A 12686-nucleotide genomic window follows, 5' to 3' on the forward strand; every position below is an offset into this window, starting at 1 on the left:
ACTGAGAAGGCACGAAAATACTTCCACTAACACAAAATTTGGTATTTTAAACCCTAAATCCAACTTTAAGGACTATCACTTGAATGAAACCTTTAATTATATAATGCTACTTTTTGAAAGTAGGCAGAAAATGTTACTGACATTTAGCGACTCCAATGAACTCAAATCCACTTAAAAATGTATTAACGACAACATAAAAATCTTAGAGAACATGATAGCTATAATCTCTTTTGGTAAATGTTTATTTCTAAAAATACAAAACCAGTTGCTATCAAAATAGTGTGATAAATATACATAGTTTAATTATGGTAAGTTCTTGAAAAAAATGGGAAAATGACAGCTCTCCAACCAAATGAAACTTTTTGTAACTCTAGAACTATTACATTTACCAAATTCTATGCAGTATGTAAACAAAAGCTTATATATATATGGCTTACTGAATATATTTTAGAGACATAGATTAAATTACTAAAATACACTGTTGTACATATAATCTGAAGTTAAGCTTTATTTATATGTGTTAAACAACTTCAGTATGTTTTTTACCGTTGAATTGCTAATAAATTGCTTTTCACAGGCAAAAAAATGGCATATAAAACAGATTTAATATAAAAGGGAGATTTTTTTTTACAACTTTTATCTTTTGAACAAAGCTTTTATTTTTAAAATAGCTATCATTTATATAAGTATTTTTAATGTTTGCAAAGCACTTATATGTGATATCTTTTTTGATCCTCACAACTCAATCAAGAAAATAATGTGTAATTCCATTTATCAATACATTGTTAAAAGTTCAGTTGGTATGACAAACTCCTTTTACTATTTGAAAATTTCTCTTTATATAACATTCACTGTTGAAGACATACTTGTTTTTGGAGTTTTCATTTCATTTTCATGTCTAACTTGCCAACATCTGTGTTAATTTCTTCATTTAGCTTTCTCAGTTCATAAGAATTTCTGGTAAATACTTTTAGTTTTCTTTAAGTCATTAGGTACATATGCCATTTTCCTAGCATTCATTCATATTAGGGTTCCTCCCTCACAAATCTGCAAATTGATAATCTACCCCCAAACATTAGACATTTTCCCCCTTATTTTCTCCACAGAGATGCTGGTATAATTGCAACTCAATTTTCATGTGACCGAAATGGGGCAGGAAAAAGGTGAGTAAAACTTCAAGTGAGGCTATGTCAACATTTTTCTACAGATAACATGGGGAAGACATAAAAGCAGGTCAAGAAGCTTTGTCTCTGTGAGTCACTTTGTCCACAGAGCAAAGAGAATCCTGAAACAGATACTAAAGCATGATATTGGACACAGAAACTCTGGTAATGTGCTACTGCCAAACACAGCAAGACATTTGTTTAAATATATGCTTTCTTTGTAAAATTTAATTACTTGAATCAAAAATATCTTTCTAAAAAATGTACAACAGAAGCATTTATATAAAACTGGGCAACTGGGAAAGGGAAAATATAAAGGAGAACTAATACTATAATCTTAAGAATTATACTACTGGTACATTTTAAGCACACATCTAAAATGGCTCAAGTGTAAAACTCAAGCCCAATGATGTAGTATTCCATTTGATGGCACAATAGATATTGAGCTGGCCTTGAAACCAGGACCACCTGGGTCCAAGTCCTATCTCTGACAAGTCACTTAAACTCCTGATGCTCTAGGCAAATGCCTAAGATTCTGAGCTGCAGAGAAGGTGCCTCTGTGCATTAGCAGAGGGAGTTTCCTATACCAATGAAGCCACAGGTTCAGCCCCTATCCTAAAGTCTCCCAGAGTGGCTTTTAAGATAATGTTGACTAGTGGATTCTGAATAGGTCAAACGAGCTCACTAAGTGGGCAAAGATCTTGTCCACATCAGGCTATTTCAAAGGTCTCAATATTTCCAAAGCTCTATTCCTTTTACTTATCTTTCCAATTTCTGATCAGACTGATCAGATCCAACTTCTGATGTTATTTGCGAAAGGAAGGATGTAGTATACAACTTCAGTCCGGCAAACTACCTTTGGTCTACTAATGTCTGATTAATCAAACCAGTAGGAAATCTAGTATTACAAGATACCTCTTCAAGCTATCTGAATAATGCATATTTTTAAAAGAAAATTTTGAAATGTAATACTTTAAATTTTGCATAACAAAATTGTTTGGACTACTTTTGTGCCCTCAATACTATCTATTTAGATAATTTCCTAACTTAGTAAAAATTCAAGTAGTATACAATCCCTAAGAAGCAAGACAACCACCAATATAATAAAATGACAGGTAGTCATTTCAGTGGTAATACCTTAATGCAACTTTAAAGGGATTAAAGAAAAATAAAAACTCTAAAAGTTGATTGTGGCAGTAACGACTTACAAAGCAAAGATTTCAAAAGCAGAACTTAAGTACTTAGTGAAAAATTTATTAAGGCCTACAGTTACACTAAAAAGCTTAATTCTCTGGTATATGGGATTTTCATGTAGATCTAATGCTGTAGCTACATCTGACACACAACACCGGAGACAGTAAAATGGATTTAATCAGCCTGATTAGTTTCTCGTGGGAATGTTTTATTAAAGATGAGATGTAAGATAGAGTTATTTGGGGTTGGGGGAGGCAGTACAAGATACCATGTAGCAGGCAAAGTGAAGATAAGTAAGCAGATGCTTTCTTTCCACATCGCACTGAACGTAAGTTAACTAGAATGCCTCATGTTCTAGAGCAGTCTCTTCTATATAACTAAATAGTGAAGATGAACTGCTGCAAGATTTTTATACAGAATTCAAGACAAATGTTAAGCATCTCTGTGTAAAGCATGGACCATAATACTGTATTTAAAGTTTAAATTTAAGAGCTAAAATTTTTAATATGATAGAAATCTTATTAGTTAACTACCTTCAAATCTCCTCACATAAAACTTTCAAACAAGCCTAGACATATCTGAAGCCAAACTAAAATGCTACTCAATCATGTTTAAGAGAATAAAAACCAAATGCTGTGACTAAAATTGTTTTGAGATAAAACAGTAATTGGATATATAAGGTTATTAGGAATAATTTTTTCTAAATCTACATTTAAAGCTCATAATCACTTTTTGCTAAAGTTTGGCTGAAAGTCACAAAGCTGCTCTCCCAATCCACAATTTCCATTTTAAAAGACTTGAAATATCAAGCTGAATTCCAAGGTATCATTATAAATATGAGAAAAATCACATTAATTTTTTATCCTTCCATTTTGGGATTAAGTAAAATAAACTACTTTTCAGGTAAAGTACAATTTAAAAAGTTGAACTGATTATATATGTATTCTAGACTAGCAATCCATAATTCTACTTACTGAATGTCAAATAATCAAAAGTCCTCTTTTTCTGTCAACAAGCTGCCTATTATAGGCTTATCTTTCAACTTTAACAATTCAGATTGCAAATTGAATACACTTACTTTGAGACTTTGGAGTCCCAAAGACCAAACTTTGGAAGCAATCATAATTTGTTTTAAGACATAAAACCTTACATTTTCTTAAATAATAGCCCCTTTATATTTAAAAAATTCACAAAGGAAATATTTTTATAAATACCTTTAAGCCACTCATTTCAGAACCATTCTCTAGTACAGCTCCTCTCATATTATATGATTACATTTACTTAAATTCAAAACACAACAAATCTAGTAGGTTAACAGGCCAAAGAAGTTATAAAATTGACCCAATTTAAATAAAAAATAATATAATCCTCACTAATGTTTAACAAACAGCTGTTTTCCCTACTTCCTGTTCTTTTCCATCCCCTCCCCCACTGGACAGGAAACAGCTTTTGACAACAAATGAATCAGTCAGAAGTCTAAAGCAAGCAGCCACCAGCTGATTCTCCTTTGTTTATAATCACAGGCACTTCAAAAAACATCTTTTTCCCCTTCCTCAAACACCTACTTAAGAATTAATGCCTGATAATTATAATAGAAATTAAAATAGATGATGATTTCTGAAAATGGCCCAACTCCCAATCTGATTTTATGTCAGAAAGGACCAGTACACAGAGCATTAATATTCTAATCTGCACAAAAATCACCAGATGACTCCCATACAAATTTCAAACTTTTACACTGTAAATTCACACAATTGGAGAACTTGAATGGAACTGGGTAATTATAACCCAATTTGAATTAACACACATGACTCTTCTTTAAAACAAAAGCTTAAAAATAAAAAAGACAAAACTTCTTTATCTACTCTAGCATATCTATGCTTTTCTTTCCTCAAAGAAGCCACATACATAGACATATGTAATATCCTTTCCTTCACTCCCAAAATATATTCAATATTAAGCCTTTAAACATTAAAGTAGAAATTTGCATGTCTTCCTTGACTTTGAATATCTAAAACAAATGAAAGGGATTTAAAATTTCTTAGCATAAATACTGAAAATTTGACAACTTTAGTATAAAAGATTAATTCAAAGGTATTTTCTAGGTAAACATTTGAAAAAAAAAAGTTCAAATTTTAGAGCACAATGAAGACTGACTATTCTATAACTTTAAAACACACAATACATTTCCAGGCAAATCAATCTTTCTAGGCATCTGCAAAATGAGGGGGGCTATACTTGATGACCTAATGGACACTTAAATGCCTGTGTGAGGCACTGTTCTAGGCGCTCCAGATACAAAGACAAAAATTACTTATGTTAGAGAAGTGGCAGATGCCCTAAATTATTACTGAGACCATTCTGCTTACTAAAATTAGCATAAATGCAGAACTAAGAACAAAAGTGTATTTACCACAATTATTCCCAACAACGTTTGAGAGATTTCAAGTGCGCCTCTTACCACAATAGCATGAGGAGAATGCACTAAAGACTTAAGTTCATTCAGGTCGTTTTCCGCCTGCAAAAATTGATATAAAAGAGAGAAAAACAAAAGTGTTATGATATGCACATCAGATGTATAACTTTAACAGCAGTTATACAGTTCCATATGCCCTACTTTACCTTATCCCAGTCTCCTTCCATGACATGATTTCGGAATTTGGTAGCAGAAGGATGTTCTAAACGACATCCTGACTCTTGCATGAGGAGATCAACTGTCTGGCTGCAGGAGAGATACAGTGTAAAAAGACCTGACCAACTTTAGGGTTTTACTTTTCCAAATACACCAATACCGATGCAACAGTGTGAATTTTTTTCCCCAAAAGAACTAATTTTATTTTTTTTTTAATTATAAAGTGACATAAGGAAAAAAAAATCCCTACAAGCCCAAGTTTGATGAGCTACACACACTGGAGCAATCTCCTACATTCACATTGGGGCAATAGGGTAAAAAACTTGTACACAGCTTCAAAATAAGCTTATTTTCCCCAGTTTTGCCACTTAAAATATTAATGCTTTGAGAAAATAAAAGTTTTAAAATATAACATTTGTTGCAATCAAGTGGCCATCGGGAAAAGTAGGAAACCACCTATTTATATGATCACTATTTTAAATAAAATTACTATACTACACAGGTTGCTCTCAGTAATGTCTAGTATTAAAATCCTCCCAAATATATCCAGGCTTTGTGTCTGCATCAACACTTTAAGAGGTCAATTTATTAAAAATATTTTAAAAAGCAAAACAAAATCATCCCCCACCTTTCTAACTAAAAATAGCAAATTTACTATGCTGTAGGCTCCAAACAGTCACGAGTTATTTTCTCCCTCTGCTGTCAGCTTGCCTGATTTCAGTAATACATTACATTTACTAAGCTCATTTAATACCAAATCCATCTTTATCATAGTCTGTGAAATCTTCTCTCACGGCAAACAGTTCCTTTTGGGAGCTGGGGGAAGAGGAGATAAGTATGGCTGTTTGGCTTTTTATATGTGGCTTGTCCCTTCAGTCTTTTGTTATTTCAAAAGTCCTAATTTATCAGCCTAATGTTTTCTTGTTTTAGTGGGTTTTTTCCACTTCTATTACTCATTAAGCAAAATACAGCAGACCTCTAAGTACGGCTTGTGTCGATGCACTTATGTCACTTTTTAAAAGTTCTTATTTCCTCCTCAAACAAATCTATAAATCAAAAACTACACAGTGGCAAGCCCAAAGGCTTATTTTAATCTAAGCTTTGCAGCCAGGAAACTTTGACTGCTGGAGGTGGTTTTGTGTGTGTGTGAGTGTGAGAGTCTCCTTTAGGTCCTGCCCCTTCCACCTCCTCCACCGTTCTCAATAGCTTTCAGTCTCTAGAAGAACCCTTCCCCCACTCCCTGGGTTTTTCCTTTATTGATGTGTAAACAAATTGATAGCAGTTGGTGGCCAAGGTTAGCCCCCTTCACCCTGTCTCTAGGGTGCATCAAGCCACCTAGCCTAGAACACGAGTGGTCAGATCAGAGATCCCTTCCCAAACACTTATCTATCTCCCTGATATTAATCAGGATTTGACAGTAGTTTGTGGCCTGTGTCCTTAACACACAAAGCTTCACAAATGACACAAACATGTCTCCTCTGCGCCATTATTCCTGTTTGATTTCCTCAGCAACTCTTCTTTCCAATTGACCATAACCACCAGCTGTACACCCTCCTAACCCACCCCCCTCCCGTCCCCTCAATAACCCAAACACTTGTGGGCCTCCAGCTTTCCTGGTGGGTAACCATGCTACGGTCTTGTCCTCTATGGGAGAAGCTTCTCCCTGGGCTCACAGCACAGATGTCTAAAATATACTCCGAAGGCCAAGTCCTCCAAGATTCATTATTTCCACCAGATCGGGTCCACTCCTCCCCCTCCCCCAGCATTTTTATACATCTGTCTTTACCGACGGATAATTAAGTTCCAATGGGGGTAGTTTGTGGTGGGGTGGGGGAGGGGGAAAGCTGGGGGGAATTCAAGGCCTGGCTCTGCCAGTCTTTCAGAGTCTCCGTCTGATTGTCTCCTCCTCCTCCCGGAGTCTGTCTGTCTGTCTGTCTCCCCAGGCATAGCTCCATCGCGGGGCTGTCCGTCAGTCTCACCCCTTCTCGGTCGCTTCGGTCCAGCCTTCCCCCCGCCCCCCAGGCCCCTGAATCACCGGCTCTCTTCAAGGAATACTTACTTGAGCCCTAAGCCATGCAAGTGCTGTCCTATTAACCTAATCACATCCTCATCTGACTGGGAGAGTCTCTTCTTCTTTTTCAGGCTACTGCCCAGCTCCGAGGCGGCCACAGCCGAGGAAGACGCGGCCGTGGTGGCCGAGGTGGCCGCGGCGACGGCGGACGAGGCGGAGGCCGCCCCGCCGGGGACCCCGTTATTGACATTCAGGCTGTTGCTATTGTTGCTGGCGGCGGAGGGGGCAGAGGGCAGGAGCCCATTGGCATGGGCCAGGTCCCCCCCGGACGAAGTCGACGAGGGGGACGACTCCCCATTCTGGGCCGAGAGGCAGGCGAGCTCCTGGGTCTGTCCCTGGCCCCCGCCGCCGCCGCTGCCACCGCCGCCGCCACCTCCTCCGCCTCCGCCGCCGCCTCCTCCTCCTCCTCCTCCTGCCCCGTTGGCCTGCATGATGCTGCCGCTGACCAAGCTGTGGCCGCTACTGCGGTGGGGGGCGGCAGGAGGGGCAGCAGCCGCGGGGAGTCCCACCACTACCACCACGGAGGAGGAGGAGGAGGAGGAGGAAGAAGACGAGGACGAGGAGGAGGTGGAGGAGGACGAGGACGACGACGACGACGAGGACGGGGGGGAGAGGCCTGCTCTGCCTGTCGAAGCCCCGGGCTCTCCTGCTCCCTCCGCCGCCGAGGCTCGGGGTTTCTTCCGCGGGGGCGGGGAGGCTCCGCCGGTGTCCGAGTCGGAGGAGGAGGAAGCGGAGGCCAGAGTTTCCTCGCCGAGAGAGGCCGTGGTGGGAAGCCGGTGGGGCGAGGCGGAGGAGGGGAGGAGGGGAACGGGGAGAGGGCCGGGGTGAGGAGGGGGAGGGAAGAGGGGACGGGGAAGCGGGGAGGGGGGGTAGGGACAAGGGGGGATGAGGAAGAGGAGGAGGAGGAGGAGGATCTGGGCCCTGTCCCCCCCCTCCCGGAGGCAGCTGGGGTGCCCGGCCCGGGGGTCGCTCCCGTAGGGGGGGGCGCCGCTTGGGGCGGCGGCGGCCGCTGCTGGGGAGGGGGGAGCCCGCCGCTGTGCTGAGCCCCGGCGGCGGCGGCGGCGGCGGCAGCGGAGGCAGCTGCCGCCTCTGTCTTCGGGCCCGCTCCGCTCCCTGGTGTGTTGATTCTTCCCCCAGCTGCTGCCTAATGGAGTCCAGGCGTCCGCGTCACAGGAAATGCCTATACTGCCCTCCTCACTCACTTCCGGTGGCAGGTATGGAACCTATAGGGGGGCCTGTCACCCAGCACGTGCGCCAGGGGGCAGGCTCCCGGAGAGTTGGGAGGGAGGGCAGGCCGGAGCGGCCCCCGGCGTTGGCCGGCTGACAGGGTCCGAGGACCAAGTTTCTCCTCTTTCTCCCTGTGACTGTGTGTGCAGATGACTAATGGCTCTGTGTGTGTGTGTGTGTGTGTGTGTGTGTGTACACATCGGTGTGACCTAGAACATGCGGGACAGGGATGACACTGCAAACATCCCCCTGGACATGAGCCGGAGATGGCGAGGCTGGAGCGCCTCTTGCTGGGGCGTGTGTGTGTGTGTGTGTGTGTGTGTGTGTGTGTGTGCGCGCGCGCGCGCGCGCCCTGGGAGCGGGCGTGACTTTTCTGCTCTTGGTACCCCAGGTGACAGGGCAGGGGACAGCCCATAGGCCCTGTCAGGCCGTCCAGTGGTTGCCAACACTAAGACCCCACTTTATCATTGAAAATCATGAATTTACACCACGCAAAGCGCTGTGTTTTGCCGTATCCATGGCCTTTCCTTAGATGGTCCAGGGCCATCTTTGGGCAGTGGAGGGCCTAGAACAAGCCGTGCTGGTGGTGCTGGTGGTGGTGGAACCAAACCTAGGCTGGCCATTCCTAGACATGGGCAGCAGCAAAGCGCATCACATTTAGATCCTTACCTCGAACATGGGAAATCAGGTTTAAATGAACCTCAAGGGCAGCCTTAAACTGCAACATACGCTATTCAGTGTTTAGTGATTGTGGGTACCTATTTTTCTAGAATGGTCTCAACTTCAAGAAAACAATGTGTAGAGGCAGCCAAAGAGTGTTGGGCTTGTAATCAAGACACCTAGGTTCAAAGCCCACCTTTGACTCTAGTTCTGTGATCCTGGGCAAGATGCTGCTCATCTCAGTTTTTTCATCTATCCAAAGGAGAAAATATTTGTACTACATAAGTGATCATTGTGAGGAAAACCCTTTGTAAATTTTAAGATTCTATGTCTATGTGAATTATTCTAATGTACTCTAAACAAGGTTTGGAAAAGGAATATCTTTGGTCAGATCACATGTGTTTTGACTTTTTGGTTCAGAAAATCTTCACCATATTTTCTGGTTATATAGAAGATCTTTTTTTTTTTTTTTGTAATATTGGAATGTGTGTTAACTACATGAGCTACAAGTCTCTATTAGCACCAGGGAGAGCACCTTGTTTATTAATTTTTTTTTTTACCAGCTTCCTTCCTGAATCATTGTCTGTCCAGTTTCAGCAATTGGGAGAGGATGAGGGAAGCTCAAAGCAAAGACTGGAACAATCATGATTTCATAGGATTTATGGCTGGAAGGGACAGCTCCAGGCTTGAAACACTAAAATTAAGTGTGACGTTAACATGTCAGTCAACATGGCTTATTCATACTTAAATGGTTCTGTGATCTCATCTGTTTGGACATCCTTTCCAGTGGTGCAGATGGCAACCTTTCTACTTCTTATCCTGGTCCATGTTGTTCCTTAAACCCAATACCATGAAGTCTTCCTCTGGTTCTTTAAATTTCTCAAAGTTACCAACATAGCATTTAAAGCCCTTCACAATGTGTCTCCAGCCTACCTTTCCAAGATTATTGCATATTATTCTTTCATGCACTGTACATTCCAGTCAAACTGGTCTCCTTGCTGTTTCCTGTATTCTACATTCCATTTTCCATCTTTGCCTTTGAACAGGCTGTTGTCCATGCCTGGAATGCACTTCCTCTTCCCTACCTCCTTTTAGAATCCCTAGCTTCTTTCAAGGTCCAGTTTATATGCTACTATCCACACAAAGCCTGTCTTGATTTCCCCCCAAGTGCTTGTGCCATCCCCTCTTGGAGCTTACCTTGTCTGTATTTTTTTTTAATTTAAATTTATTTATTTAACATATTTGGGTTTCAGCATTGATTTTCACAACAGTTTGAATTACAAATTTTCTCCCCATTTCTACCCTTCCCCCCCATTCCAAGATGGCATATATTCTGGTTGCCCTGTTCCCCAGTCAGCCCTCCCCTCTATCACCCCCCTCCCCTCTCATCCCCTTTTCCCTTCCTTTCCTGTAGGGCAAGATAAATTTCTACGCCCCATTGCCTGTGTATCTTGTTTTTTAGTTGCATGCAAAAACTTTTTTTTTTGTTGTTGTTGTTTTTGAACATCTGCTTTTAAAACTTTGAGTTCCAAATTCTCTTCCCTCTTCCCTTCCCACCCACCCTCCCTAAGAAGTCAAGCAATTCAACCTAGGCCACACATGTATAACCCTTCCACAATACTCATGTTGTGAAAGACTAACTACATTTTGCTCCTTCCCAACCCATCCCGCTTTATTGAATTTTCTCCCTTGACCCTGTCCCCTTTCCAAAGTGTTTTTTTGATTACCTCCACCCCCATCTGCCCTCCCCTCCATCATCCCCCCCCACTTTTATTTTTTTTTTTTATCTTCCTCCCTCTTCTTTCCTGTGGGGTAAGATACCCAACTGAGTATGTATGGTATTCCCTTCTCAGGCCAGATCTGATGAGAGCAAGGTTCACTCATTCCTCCCTCACCTGCCCTCTCCCCTCCTCCCACAGAACTTCTTCCTCTTGCCACCTTTATGCGAGATAATCCACCCCATTCTATCTCTCCCTATCTCCCTCTCTCAGTATGTTGCTCTCTCATCCCTTAATTTCATTTTATTTCTTTTAGATATCTTCTCTTCATCTTCAACTCACCCTGTGTCTGCTCTCTCTCTTTTACATATATATATATATATACACACACATATATATACACATACATACATGTACACATAGATATATACATATATACACATTCACTTCTATATATACATAAACATATATATATATGTATATGCATATTCCCTTCATCTACCCTAATACTGAGGTCTCATGAATCATACACATCATCTTTCCATGTAGGAATGTCAACAAAACAGTTCACCTTCAGTAAGTTCCTTGCAATTTCTTTTTCTTGTTCTTTTTCTTGATTACCTTTTCATGCTTCTCTTGATTCTTGTGTTTGAAAGTCAAATTTTCTATTCAGTTCTGGTCTTTTCACTGAGAAAGCTTGAAAGTCCTCTATTTTATTGAAAGTCCATATTTTGCCTTGGAACATGATACTCAGTTTTGCTGGGTAGGTGATTCTAGGTTTTAATCCTAGCTCCATTGACCTCCGGAATATCACATTCTAAGCCCTTCGATCTCTTAATGTAGAAGCTGCCAGATCTTGGGTTATTCTGATTGGGTTTCCACAATACTCAAATTGTTTCTTTCTGGCTGCTTGCAGTATTTTCTCCTTGATCTGGGAGCTCTGGAATTTGGCGACAATATTCCTAGGAGATTTCTTTTTGGGATCTATTTGAGGAGGTGATTGATGGATTCTTTCAATTTCTATTTTGCCCTGTGGCTCTAGAATATCAGGGCAGTTCTCCTTGATAATTTCTTGAAAGATGGTATCTAGGCTCTTTTTTTGATCATGGCTTTCAGGTAGTCCAATAATTTTTAAATGATCTCTCCTGGATCTATTTTCCAGGTCAGTGGTTTTTCCAATGAGATATTTCACATTGTCTTCCATTTTTTCATTCCTTTGGTTCTGTTTTATAATATCTTGATTTCTCATCAAGTCACTAGCTTCCACTTGCTCCAATCTAATTTTTAAAGTAGTATTTTCTTCAGTGGTCTTTTGGACCTCCTTTTCCATTTGGCTAATTCTGCCTTTCAAGGCATTCGTCTCCTCATTGGCTTTTTGGAGCTCTTTTGCCATTTGAGTTAGTCTGTTTTTTAAGGTGTTGTTTTCTTCAGTGTATTTTTCAGTATTTTTTGGGGTCTCCTTTAGCAAGTCATTGATTTGTTTTTCATGGTTTTCTCTCATCCTTCTCATTTCTCTTCCCAATTTTTCCTCTACTTCTCTAACTTGCTTTTCCAAATCCTGTTTGAGCTCTTCCATGGCCTGGGACCAGTTCATGTTTTTCTTGGAGGCTTTTGTTGTAGGCTCTATGACTTTGTTGTCTTCTTTAGGCTGTATGTTTTGGTCTTCTTTGTCAGCAAAGAAAGAATCCAAAGTCTGAGACTGAATCTGGGTGCGTTTTCGCTGCCTGGCCATATTCCCAACCAACTAACTTGACCCTTGAGTTTTTCAGTGGGGTATGACTGCTTGTAGACTAACGAGTTCTATGTTCCACGTTTGGGGGGGATGCGCCAGCTCTGTCACCCCAGCACTCCTCCTTCCCCAAGAACCCCCAGCCCAAACTGGGCTTAGATCTTCAGCAGGCTGTGCACTCCTGCTCTGATCCGCCACTTAATTCCTCCCACCAGGTGGGCCTGGAGCCGGAAGTAACAACAGCTGTAGCTGCCCCACCTCCGCTGCCCCCGGGGGCTGGAAGCCGAACCGC

General features: G+C 41.4%; 1 protein-coding gene across 1 annotated transcript in view; it reads right to left on the reverse strand.

Annotated features, from left to right (window-relative positions):
• Positions 1-7589, reverse strand: part of WDR26 (WD repeat domain 26) — a 43712-nt gene extending 36123 nt beyond the window's left edge. The window contains exons 1-3 of the mRNA XM_036753867.1: positions 7049-7589; positions 4980-5079; positions 4819-4875 (exon numbers count right to left, since the gene is read on the reverse strand). Coding sequence (XP_036609762.1) covers positions 4819-4875; positions 4980-5079; positions 7049-7491 — 600 coding nt within the window. The 5' untranslated portion in view covers positions 7492-7589. The remainder of the gene's footprint in view (positions 1-4818; positions 4876-4979; positions 5080-7048) is intronic.
• Positions 7590-12686: the final 5097 nt, after the last annotated feature.

Source organism: Trichosurus vulpecula, chromosome 4, assembly GCF_011100635.1.
Source record: "Trichosurus vulpecula isolate mTriVul1 chromosome 4, mTriVul1.pri, whole genome shotgun sequence".
In the NCBI taxonomy this organism is placed as follows: Eukaryota; Metazoa; Chordata; class Mammalia; order Diprotodontia; family Phalangeridae; genus Trichosurus; species Trichosurus vulpecula.